The sequence below is a fragment of the Cricetulus griseus genome, chromosome 5 (genome assembly GCF_003668045.3).
Source record: "Cricetulus griseus strain 17A/GY chromosome 5, alternate assembly CriGri-PICRH-1.0, whole genome shotgun sequence".
Classification (NCBI taxonomy): Eukaryota; Metazoa; Chordata; class Mammalia; order Rodentia; family Cricetidae; genus Cricetulus; species Cricetulus griseus.
The window spans coordinates 117,749,828-117,762,012 of record NC_048598.1 but is presented as its reverse complement, the minus strand read 5'-3'; the positions used below and the strand labels follow the sequence as shown (position 1 = coordinate 117,762,012).

At 46.2% G+C, this 12,185-nt stretch overlaps 1 protein-coding gene across 18 annotated transcripts in view; it reads left to right on the top strand.

Annotated features, from left to right (window-relative positions):
• Ttll5 (tubulin tyrosine ligase like 5) overlaps positions 1-9,678 on the top strand; it is a 237,788-nt gene extending 228,110 nt beyond the window's left edge. For all 18 annotated transcript variants that reach the window (XM_027418555.2, XM_027418564.2, XM_027418563.2 and 15 more), the window contains one exon: positions 9,056-9,678. Coding sequence is in view for 1 of the 18 variants with exons in the window: in XM_027418558.2 (XP_027274359.1) it covers positions 9,056-9,078 (23 nt within the window). In the remaining 17 variants the exon portion in view is untranslated. The remainder of the gene's footprint in view (positions 1-9,055) is intronic.
• The last annotated feature ends 2,507 nt before the right edge of the window (positions 9,679-12,185 follow it).

Here is a 12,185-nt window from a genome sequence, read left to right as displayed (position 1 = left end):
GAAGGATTGGCAGTTGTTGAAACCCAGCTTTAGTTCAAAGGATCTGGAGTGAGCGTTTCTGCCTGGTGATGGCAAGCTGACATCTGATGCCCCAGCAAAGACACGGGCTCCCATTGGTGTTAGCCTCCAAAGCCAGTAGCCTTGTCAGTGTGGCTGCCTTGTGTTTGTCTAAGCATCAGTGTCCATGTGGCAGAGCTGTCACTGTTCCCAATGGCAGTTAAACTTCTTCCTCCCATAATCTTAAGGGACACTAACATGGGGGTGTGGGCATCCTCCCTTTCCCTTTCAGAGCATCCTGAGAAACAGCATCTCCCTTGTTAAGCTCCAGCCGGCCATGGCCTCTCCTGGATGGGCCCTGATTGTCAGGGAGGAAGAGGCTGTTTCCTGTTATCTCCTGATTGCAGGATGACAGAATGGCAGACTGATCCTATGGACCATTGTACTTTGCCTTACAAAGATCTGTGGAACCAGAGATGTCTTGAGAGTTATATATTTGCATATGAACTACCTAAGGAGTGCTCTTGACCTAGATGTTACTGTGGGCAAGGAACAACTTCTGAGATACATTGCTAAATAAATAAATAAATAAATAAATAAATAAATAAATTGAAGGAGAGCCGAAAGCAAAGCACAGTGCAAAGTCGTGCTCCTGTGTGTGTATTGGCTGTCATGAGAAAGGCACATGAGTGGCCACAAGTCAGAACCAGACAGCTGGAAGTCCCAGACCAGAGGGTAGAAGAGACACTTGAACTTTGGATCTTTTTTTTTAGTTGGTTTTTTAATCACATTTATTTATTTTGTATGTACACATGCATGCACACACACTCTTGCATCATGCGCGCACACACACACACACACACACACACACACGCACACGTGTGTTTCTGTGCAGTTTGTGGGAGTCAGTTTTCTCCTTCCGACATATAAAATCCAAAGAGGCAGATCATCAGGCTTGGTGGCAAGCTTCTTTACCCACTGAGCCATCTCAGAGCCCTGCTTTATTTTAGTCTGATTGTTTAGTTTATCCTAATCCATACATGACTCAGTTTTAAATACCTTTTTTTGTTTGTTTGTTTTTTGTTTTTTAAGAAAAGTCCTGGCCGGGTGTTGGCGCACGCCTTTAATCCCAGCACTCTGGAGGCAGAGGCAGGCGGATCTCTGTGAGTTCGAGGCCAGCCTGGTCTCCAGAATGAGTGCTAGGATAGGCTCCAAAGCTACACAGAGAAACCCTGTCTTGAAAAACCAAAAGAAAGAAAAAAAGAGAGGGGGGGAGGAAAGGAAGGAAGGAAGGAATGAAAGAAGGAAGGAAGGAAGGAAGGAAGGAAGAAAGGAAGGAAAAGGTCTGAAGGCCAGGGATATTCTCAGTGGGCAAGAGCTCATGCCCTGAAAGCAAAGGGGTCAGTGATTGAACCCTCAGCAGGTGGTATGACCAAACCAGGCTTGGCCACACATGCCTGCAACCCCACTCTTGGGTAAGCAGAGATAGGCCCATCCCAACCTAGCCGAAACAGTAAGCTCCCAGTTCAGTGAGAGACCTGCTCGAAAAAATTAAGGTTAACAGTGATAGCAGACAGCACCTGCTTGCCCTCTTCTGATACCTGCATGTGCATACATGGGAAAATACATGCATGCATACATGACACTACACACACACACACACACACACACACACACCTTGAGCACAAAAAAGGAAAAACCCTGGAAGGATGAAATTCTAGTTGCTGTAATAACAGCCTTTGAACCCAGATTTTTCTCATGAATTAAGTTCATGTTGTTGAACATGAGTTCAAAAGCTATTACAGTAGCTTGAATTTAAAATTTATATGAACAGTTTTTTTTTAATTTGCAAATATTTTTACTGTGTATTTAGTATTTTGCCTGTCTGTATGTATGTGCACCACACACGTGCCTGGTGCCAGTGGAGTTCAGAAGAGGGCATCAGTTCCCCTAGAACTGGAGTTGTGATGATTGTGAACTGCAATGTGGGTGCTGGGAACCAAACCTGGATCCTCTGCAAGAGCAACAAATGCTCTTAATCACTGTACCATCTATCCTGTCACAGCTTCATTGGCCTCTCTGATTCTTATTTTCTGTGGCTTCATCTGTGTGGAAACGTCACTGGGGGGAAGGGGATCTGAGCAGCTCCAGCCTTACTCTTTACAGCCAAGGGACCAAGTTCAGGAGCTTTGCTCTTTCTACTGAAGTTAGAAGCATCCCTCAAAGCAACAGTAGAGGGCTTGGCTTTCATGTGATGCCACCTCTTGAAGCGGTTGCTGTGGTCAAGGGGATGTGGACTTGGGCCAAGTGTGGGCCACTTGCCAGTTTTGGTGATCCAGGGAGTGTGGAACTACTATTTCCAGTCTGGCCAGGATATACTAGTTGACATTGAGGGAGGGAGTGGGCCACTTTCCCTAAGGGGCTAAAACCATAAGCAAATGAGAGGGGCCATGGACCAGACCAGACAGTAAAGTCCCCTGCATTCCACTTCTGACTTCCGTACAAACAGGGGTTTCAGCTCAGATAATACAAGCAATAAGCACTTCACACGTTGCCTGGAGCCAAATATGTTTGCCATTTTGCCTGTGTTCAGTGCACGGTACAGTGGTATCAAGCACATTGGTGTTGAGAAACTGACAGGATCTATCTGTACACTTCATCTTGCAATGCTGCAGCTCTGTACCTATTCAGTGACTCTCTGCAGTGAGCCCACCGTTCTGCTTCCTGTCCCTATGGGTTTTACTACTTGACGCCTCACATAATCGGGAGCATACATTATTGGACCTTTGTGACTGGCTTAATTTCACTTAGGGTTCACCTGGGTTACGACATGCTTGTGTCAGAGTTCACTTCCTGCTTAAGGCTGAATGATACTCAATTGTGTGAACATGCCACGTTTTGTCTGTCTGTTGTCTGCTCATCCAGCAATGGACACGTGGGTTGCCGCCACCTCTGGGCTATTGTGTTTTGTGTTGCTATGACTGTGTTTGTTTCTTCTGTATACATACACAGGAGTGGAGCTACTGGATCATATGGTAATTCTATTTGTAAGGTTTCTGGGGACCTGTTTATACTGTTGTCCATAGAGACTATATCATTTTACGTTTACACCAATAGTACCCAAGTCCTATTTCTCCCATCTTCACCCACACTTTCATTTCCATGTGCATACTGCTGGATCTCATTACGGCATTTTTCCTATGTAGACAATAATGTGTTTGATCATATTCACTCCCCATTAGCTCTTATGTCATCATGTGTTCCCACTGAATCCCTTCTACTCAACTAGTGTAACTTCTGCTTCCGTGTCCTTTTTTGTGTGGGGAAGACCCAGTGAATTTACTTAGGGTAGCTTACAGGAGCGTGAGTGAGGGGTTGCTTCCAGACACCCTTCTGATGACTGTGAGTTCTTGTAAGTGCCTTTGAACTCAGCTGTGTTAACTGAGCTATGGCTTTGTGCCACCAGCAGCATCAGCCTTGTGAATGGTGGGACAGGCATGGTCTGAGGCATCACTCAGCATCCCCCTCCCAAGGATTAAAGCTGTGGGTGGATAAACTCCCAAGGAAGGAGTGTGATGAAGAACAGCACAGAGCCCAGGGCTGAGAAAGCCCTGAGGAAGCCCAGCAGGTGGTCCCTGGAGACACATGAGTATTTTAGAGCCCAGAAATGCATGGCATGACAGTGACTGTTGAGCTTAGAAGCTGAGACAGGTGCCTTTTTTAATTGTCTGGGAATCAATTTTTGTTTAGATTATTTCCTTGTGACTCATGCCCCTTAGAACCCTTGTGGATGTTCAGGACACTGTCATGTAGTAACTTCTGACGTTTGCCGAGTTACTTCCACATTGCAGAGGAGGAACGTAAGCACGGAGACTGTGGTTTGTCTGCGTTTACCCCTGCGCATCCCAGCTGCTCGGGGTGACGGCCTGGGGTCACTGGAGGCCAAGTCTTCAGAGATGCTCACATCATGAGTTCTGCCCTCTGATGCCTGGGAACTTAGCCTCTTTAGCACATGCCATCTCCTTCAGCAGCATTTGGAATAGAATACCCCATCCCTCCCGGCTTCCTCTTGATGAGAATAGTGGTTTCTTCTTTGATTTTGTATTTTGGTTTGGTTGGTTGTTCTCTTGTTGTTGTTTGTTGTTGTTTGAGACACTTTCATTTTGTAGTTAAGGCTCACCCTGAACTCACTATGTAGCCCAGGCTGACGTAGAGCTCATAGTGAGCTCAGGGTGATCCTCGAATCTTAGCCTCCGAGTCCTGGGATGACAAGCATGGATCACCATGCCCGAGTTCATGGCAGTGACTTTTGAACTATGAGTCATGACCCAGCGGTAATGGGTCATTGAATCAATTAGTGGGTCACATTTAGGTTCATGAGAACTAGTCAGTAGCATCATAGTGGTTTTTTGAATTCAGTTGTGGGATAAGCCAGCCACCAACACAAAGTTGAAGCTTTTGTTTGCTTTATCGGGAGACATGGCCTAGCAGTCATAACCCATCAACTGCACCCCCCAAACTTAGTAGAAGAAAATGCACTAAAGAGAGAGAGAAAAATACCAGGGGCCGTGTATGGTAAGGTATGGAGGCTTCCATTGAAGTCATGACATGTGTGTCCTGTGACCTTTTTGTTTTTTTGTTTTTTCTTTTCTGATCTCAGGCACAGAGTTGTGCCCAGGGCCCTCTGTGACCGACAGTGCTACATCTACTACAGGAGGACATGGAGCTGGCTTTTTACAGATGGGAGGTCACTGTCCTAGAGTAGACGGAATCCCTGCTAATGGCAGTCTGTCTGTCCTTTTGGACTCAAAGCTATATAAACTCCATTCTTAAAGCCCACTAAAGATTTAGTATGGTGAGCAGAAAACAAGTCAAATACCATTAAAGCCCAAAGTTGAAACAGTCATAAATAGCAAAATGAGATTATGGACTCTGTTTTGAAATGGCTCAGTGGATAAAGGCACCTGCCACCAAGCTTGATGACCTAGTTCAGTCACCAAGCCCCACAGGGTAGAAGGTGGGAACTGACCCCCTCAGTCTGACCTCTGACCTCCACATGACTGTGACTTAGGAATATATACAAAGGTAACTATAAGAAGATTCAGTCAGATTAAAGGCCATGGTTCTGCTCACCCCTCTCCATCTCTAGGATGACCTGTAAGAGGACCAGAAGCTTTTCATAAAGTAATTATCATTGCAATGATTATTTTGAGATAAGGTTTCATTGTGAAGCCCTGGCTAGCCTGAAACCCAGAGATCCACCCGCCTCTGCCTCCCAAGTACTGAAATGAAAGGCATGTGCCACCACACCCAGCTAAATTTGTATATATAAATAACCAGATATACTTAGGTGGATTATGCTTCAAAACTGGCACAATAGTCACATCACAGAATTAGAATCCAAGAAGCTTAATTTAGATCAGCTGGGCAATTTTTGAATTTTCGTAAAAGGGTAGATACTAAATATCCTCATGCCAAAAATAAAAAAAAAAAAAAATTGAAGGCTGTTGCCCATATAAAGTGGCCTTCCCGCTGGATATCACAGTCTACGTGCAGTGACAGGAAGAAATGTTCCACTGAACCACATTGGAAGTCATCTGGAGACACCTGTTTCTGTTCCATGGTGTTATTTTACCAGTACATTTATCTGTTACTGTTGTATTAAGGAAATGGATCACAACAAGAAAACTATAATTATAGGTTAGAACGAGTCAAATATGTTTTTAAAAATGTATGTTTTTCCTAGACGAAGGATTAGCCTGGTGCAGTAGTGCACATCTGTAATAGTGACAGGGGGAGCTTGAAACAGGATCAGGAGTTCAAGGCCAGCCTGGGCAGACTTTGTCTCAAAATAAAAAGGCGTGTTGTATAAAACAATAACAGTAGAAATCCTTTAAATAGTTGTATACTAAAAATTATTCACTTATTTGTAAATAGAACATCTCAGAGCTAACGTTGGTGTTGACACCTATGGCTTAGGTCAAGTGCCTTCATTGTTCATTCACAATTAAAAGGGTTCCGGGAGGGTTTGGCATTAGAGCCAGCTCGGTGCTGTGTTGGTTGGCAGCCCATGCCCTGAGGCTGCCTTCTCATTACCCCTGGCTGACTTAGCTCTGAGCAAACCCTTGCAGCTGTGCCACCCAGGCAGGATTTCATGAAACGGATCTGATGTTCTTTGTGCCTGTGTTGTTCATTCCTACACGCTGGATCAGTGCCCGGGAAGGTGAGGGGCAGAGCATGGCCCTCACACCAGCTGTCCCTATCTGCTAATGTCACTCAGGATATAAATAAATGGATTAATTCACTTCCCTTCTCATCCAACAGAATGAGGCCAGAAGAGACTACCAAGGCCACTTTGACAATTTAGAAATGCCTTAGGAACTAACCTAAGAGACAAAGGTCTTTGCATTTAGATGATTAAAAACAAACCCAGCACCTCATAAAATGGGCATGGTGGTGTGTACCTATAATCCCATCTTTTTTTTTGGAGGTGCAGACGGGAGGGTAAAAATGTAAGGTCCACCTCTCCTTGGCTATATAACAAGTTCAGCCTGGGATACATAAGACAGTGCCCAGGATGGTGTGAAAACATCTAAGACATGGCTTCTGCACTTGCAAAAGAATAGCAGGGGAGCTAGACGTGGTGGCTTGTACCAAAAGTCCCAGCTGTCTATGGAGGCATCCAGGCTGAGGCCAGAAACAAAAGGAGCAACTGGGATCATTTTCCAGAGCCCATCCAGCCCTGCCTGTCAGGCACTGTGCCTCCAGGAGAGCAAGAACCAGAGCCCACCCCTGCCTCATACTGCTCCCATAACAAAAGATAGTGCTCCCATAGCAGATCATTCTGTGTGGCCATAAACAAGCCAGGTGCAAACAGAAAAGAGGGGGCTGAAGAAAAACTGTGTTTATGGATGTCTGCTCGCTACAGACTGATACAATGTCATTGGCAGGTACATTCAGGGTTCATTGAGGGGCGGTTCCATGTATGCTCTGTGACTGTGCTGCAACCCCGTAAGATGTAATTGTGCGTGTGCCAGCAAGCACTGAGTCCTGTCATTCCCAGATATGTGACTTAACAAAGTAAAAGAAAGAAAGAGACCATCTAGGCCAGGACTTCAAACAAAAGCAGAAGAGGAGGAGAGCAACATCATAATTTGTAACTTCCGAGGACGGCTTGGGAAGGGTGTGTGTGTGTGTGGGGGGGGTGTTCTCTTCTTCTACCCTGTGGATCCGACTCAGGCTCTCAGGCTTGGCCACAGGCACCTTTGCTCACTGAGCCATCTTGCTGGCCCTAGAGGAATCCTTCTTTAACCCAAACCTCAAATGATTCCCACAGGTAAAACTCTACGAAAAGAAAGGTCACAGTTTAAAATAATAGAACAGATTAGGAACCGGGACAGTGTGAGCAAAAGCTGACAAAAGCAGCTGACACTGGACCTGCAGGGACTGAGATAACTGAGATCACCAAGTGATGCAAAATGCATGTTTTCATGGCCAGAGACATTAAAGGGAGTAAAGAATCAGTGAGAACAGTAGGTTAGAAGTGTGATGCGCACGTTTTCAAAAGAACTAAACGTCCGCCACATTCAGATTTGAAAAGATGATTGAATGTAGAAGTGGGTGGCAGATTAGCCCCAGCTGACAGGGACTTCATAAACTCAGAGGTGTGTTCAGAGAAACTTTCTAGAATACAAAACCAAACAAGGAAAGAGAGAGATGGAAAGCCAATTGAGAAGGCCTACTAGATGTGTAAGTGGAATTCTGGAAAGACAAAGCAGGGAAGGGATAATATCTAAGAAGGTAATGACTGAAAATGTCTCAGAACTGGTGGAAGATGCAACTTTAGGATGCTAAAGCTAGAGCTGCCAGAGAGAGCAGGATTACTGTCTCAAAAAACAGAGCTGTATAGGCCTGAATACACTCACATACACACAGGAAAAGAAACATACTTGAGAAGAATCGATAACAACATTCTACATGCCTTGGAAATGAAGCAAACAGTAGGAAGATAATCGTGAAGTAGTTTCTGCTGATATTTTATTTATTTATCCTTTACTCGGTTTTTTTTTTGTTTTTTTTTGTTTGTTTGTTTGTTTGTTTTTTTTGCCAGGGATCCTCCTCCTCAGGTTCCCGCCATTCAGTCAGGTGGCTTACAACCGTCCATAACCCTGGCTCCGGGGCTATCTGATGTCTCTGGATGTATGCTCTCAGCCCTCCCCCCACAAACATGATTAATAGTGGATCTTTGAAAACGAGATAACTATTTGTTAGCCCTGTTTTAAATTAAAGGCAGTCAAGGAAAGGATAAAATTCAGATCGGTGCACCTGGGAAGGAACTGTGGGTGTCTAGCTGGTTACGTGATTGGTACTTTTCCTGACACTGAGTGAGGAGTATGTAACAGGGGAATGAGGTGGGGATGGGGGTGGGCACAGTCAGGTGATTACCTAACCCTGAGGATTCAGATCTCAAAGGCACAGTTCAAAACTGCTGAGGCTGACCCTGCGCTCCGAAAAGGTGAATGCTTTTAGTATCTTCTGTTTAGAAACATGGCAGTGTTTGTTTTGAATGGAGGAGTTTTCCTCTACCATTACCTAGGCTGTCTTTGAAGTCCTGCGCTGAGAAGATGCTCCCACCTCAGCTTCCTATGTAGCTGAGACTACCAAAGGCTATCACTAGGCATAGTGAGGAATGAAAATGGTCCTACTTCTGGGCGTGGCATCTTCATTGTGGTTCCAGCTACTCAAGAGACTGCAGCAGCCTGATAGCTTGAACCTAGGAGCTCGGAGTCAGCCTGGGCTACACAGCAAGGCACAGTGTTTTTACAGGGTGATAAGTAAACAAGAATAAATGTTTTTGCCCAAGGAGAAAAGGCAGAGATGCCCAGCAAGCAACAGCGACAAAGCACAGGTGTTTTAGGATAGCATTGGGCAGAGGATTAGAGGGCTGTGTGCTCCAGGGGGAGTCCTTTGTTAGAGATGGCTCTTCTTTGTTGTTCAGTCCCTGCTGTGACTTAGGAGCTGCCCTCAGTCACTGAGGCTCCGACCTTCTCTTTTCCAGATCCTACTCGTACTGACAGATGAACTGAAGAAGACTCGGAAGGAAGAAGAACCTGTTGCTCTCCCAGGAGTGGGACTGAGGCTAAGCCTCCACGGTGCTGCCAGGGGTCCATAGTATTTTTTTGCTGCCTCAGAGTCCCCAAGGCCTTCAAGCAGAAGTGGCAGTAGATGGTTGCCATCAGCCCAACCAGACTTTTACCAGGACAACAGGGAAACAGACCCCCTGGGTTTGGATGGAACTTGGCAGTGGGGACTCTCGCCTGATGCGTCACGCCCCCCCACCCAGAGCACGAGTGTGCCTTTCCCTGCCCTTCCCCTCAACCCCGCTAGGTCCTCTGTCTCTCCTGCTGCTGCTCCCAGATGATATAAAAGAGGCTCTTTGGCTATTTGCATCTGGCTTTCGCTTCTTTTCCAGATTGAAGTATTAAGTTTATTTTATTTTGTACAAACTTCAGATCCCAACACCATCCACCAAACTTGATCTTCCCTTTGCCTAGAGTGTGGGGGAGGGGAGCCAACAGCACTGGTTCCCCAGTGGGGAAGCAAGTAGGCGACTGCCATGGGACAGGCGCCTTTTGGAATTACTGACTTCTAAGATTAATAAAGTAATTCGATTTTTCTTTCCTTTTTTTTCCATTCACTAATTTCCCAACAATCAGTATTCACAATCAGGGCTAAAATGGAATCAACATTTCATTTTATTTCATAGTTCAGTGTTGGACAGTTTTTCAGTTTTCGTTTTAGAAGGGGAGCTATCAAGAAACTGAGTAGATGGGAGCACCAGGCTAGTTCCCAGAGCAGCCAACTCCCACACATGGAACTGGTGTGTGCCAGCACCCACAGCTTATCTTCCTGCAGGCTTATCCACTGTGCTCCTGCAGTGGTGTGTGAATATGACCAGTTGCACCCAGCCTCTCCACGCAGTCCCTCTGGGTGACTGCAGCACAACACTCTCCACCTCCATAAGTCTGAGAGCCGGGCTTTTGAGAAACCCCCCCATAGACAGTGTTGAGGGAGGCAGGGAGTTTGCTGTGAGTTAACACCTGGCTGGGCTGGGCTGGGCTGTGTAGTGTAGTGAGTTCAGTACCAGCTTGGAAGACAGAGTCCTGAGACCTTGTCTCAACAAACTGGAGAAGGGGGGAGGGGTGAAGACAGAAAAGGGGGGCCTTGTTTTGTTTTTAGTGCATGGATGGGGTTCAGGTACAGTAGAGGATGGGGACCCTCAAGAGCAGGATAGAGAAAGGTTTCCCATGTGTCCTGAGACCATCTTAAGTGCCCACTTGATCTGAGTTGGTTAGACAGCAAACTCTGATCCCTCCATAAATGTGCAGAGGTGGAGAAAGGGTCTGGGAGTTCTCTGCATACAGTCTTGCAAAAAGGAACGAGAAGGTGTAAGCTTAGGGTGAGCGCTTTCATGTCAGCTGAGGAGCTTGGAGTTACCCTAGGCAACCCCATCAGAACAAATCCTCAAGCTCTCTATCCTCTCTGCCCACCAGGGGCTGAAGCCAGACTCCCGTTTTGCCTCGCCATAGTGCTTCCAGGTCATTCTTCTGGGTGCTGGGCTTGGCCATAAACCAGATGGATGGTTCTAGCCTTTCCTCTCCAGCAGAGGTGGCCTTTCCAATCTTGCTGCTCTCCTCAAAACAAGTGTGTGCCTTTGAAGACAATGGCTTAAATGGCCCTAGCACTTGTGGGCAGCCATGGAAAGGGAAGACTGGACTGCAGACCTTCATGTATGTTTGTACCTGTTACTTGACATGACTAGTGTCTGACATGAAAATATGCAGAATCAGGTGTGTTCTTTGAGATAGCTTCAGGAAGCACCTCTCGTTGCCTTGGTTCAACCTTGTAGCAGGACCCTGGGGGGCCGGGTAAAAGGAACAGAAAGATTGTTTCCCACAAAGGGCCTCTGTCAGATGCAGTGCACTGCTTCTCCAAAGGAAATTTATGGAGGCAGCCTGGGCTCTGCCCCAAGTGGAAGCACACCTCTAGGTCTGTAGCCTAAAATCATATGTTATTTTTGTTTGTTTTAGGTATTTTTTTAACTTTATGTGTAAGTATTTTGTCTGCATATATGTCTATGAACCATGTGGTATCCCTAGAAACCAGAGAGGACATTGGATCCTCTGGAACATGAGTTATAGATGGGTGGGTTCTGGGAATCAAACCCTGGTCCTCCAGAAGAGCAGCCAGTTCTCTTCACATTTCTTAGCCCAAAATTGTACATTTCTATTGGACACGAGATAATCCCCGTGTCTACTTAAGTTTGAGCATAACTGTCATAATTAATAGACTGTGGTACTTAGGCCAGGCATGGTGGTGCATGCCTTTAATCCCAACACTCAGGAGGCGGAGGCATTTGAAGCCAGCCTCATCTACACCATGAGCCCCAGGACAGCCAGAGCCACATTGTAAAAACTTGGCTCAAAAATAAACTGGCACTTGAGATAGCAGCAGCTACGCCATGTCTGACATGCTGACACATTGCTCCCACCACCACCACCACCACACACACACATCAGGACTTAAGCCTGGGGCAGGGTCCACTGGATAAATTAGTTGGGCATGAACAGAGCACAGAGACAACCTTGGTGGCTGTGGTAGTTTGAATATAATCGCCCCCCCATAATCTTATAGGAAGTGGCTCTATTAGGAGGTGTGGCTTTGTTGGAGTGGGTATGGCCTTTTGGAGGAAGTGTGTCACGGAGGGGAGGGGCAGGCTTTGAGGTTTCCTATGCTCAGGCTACACCCAGTGTCTGCTTCCTATTGCCTGCAAGATGTAGGCCTCTCAGCTACTCCTCCAGCACCACATCTGCCTGCATGCCACCTTGCTCCCTGCCATAATGATAATGGACTAAACCTCTGAAATTGTGAGCCACCCCAATTAAACGTTTTCCTTATAAGACATGCCATAGTCATGGTGTCTCTTAGCAGCAATAGAAACCCTAACTAAGGCAGTGGCCAACCTCAAGAGTTGGGTCTTGAACTCAAAACAAGGTTCGCACACACTCATACATCCTTCAACCTGCAGGCTTCAGCTTTAGTCAGAGGGGTGCCTGTGCCACAGTGGTCTTGCCCCATGTTGGTAGCTTTCAAGAGCTAAGACCAGAGGGTCCCTTGCTCTGCTGGCT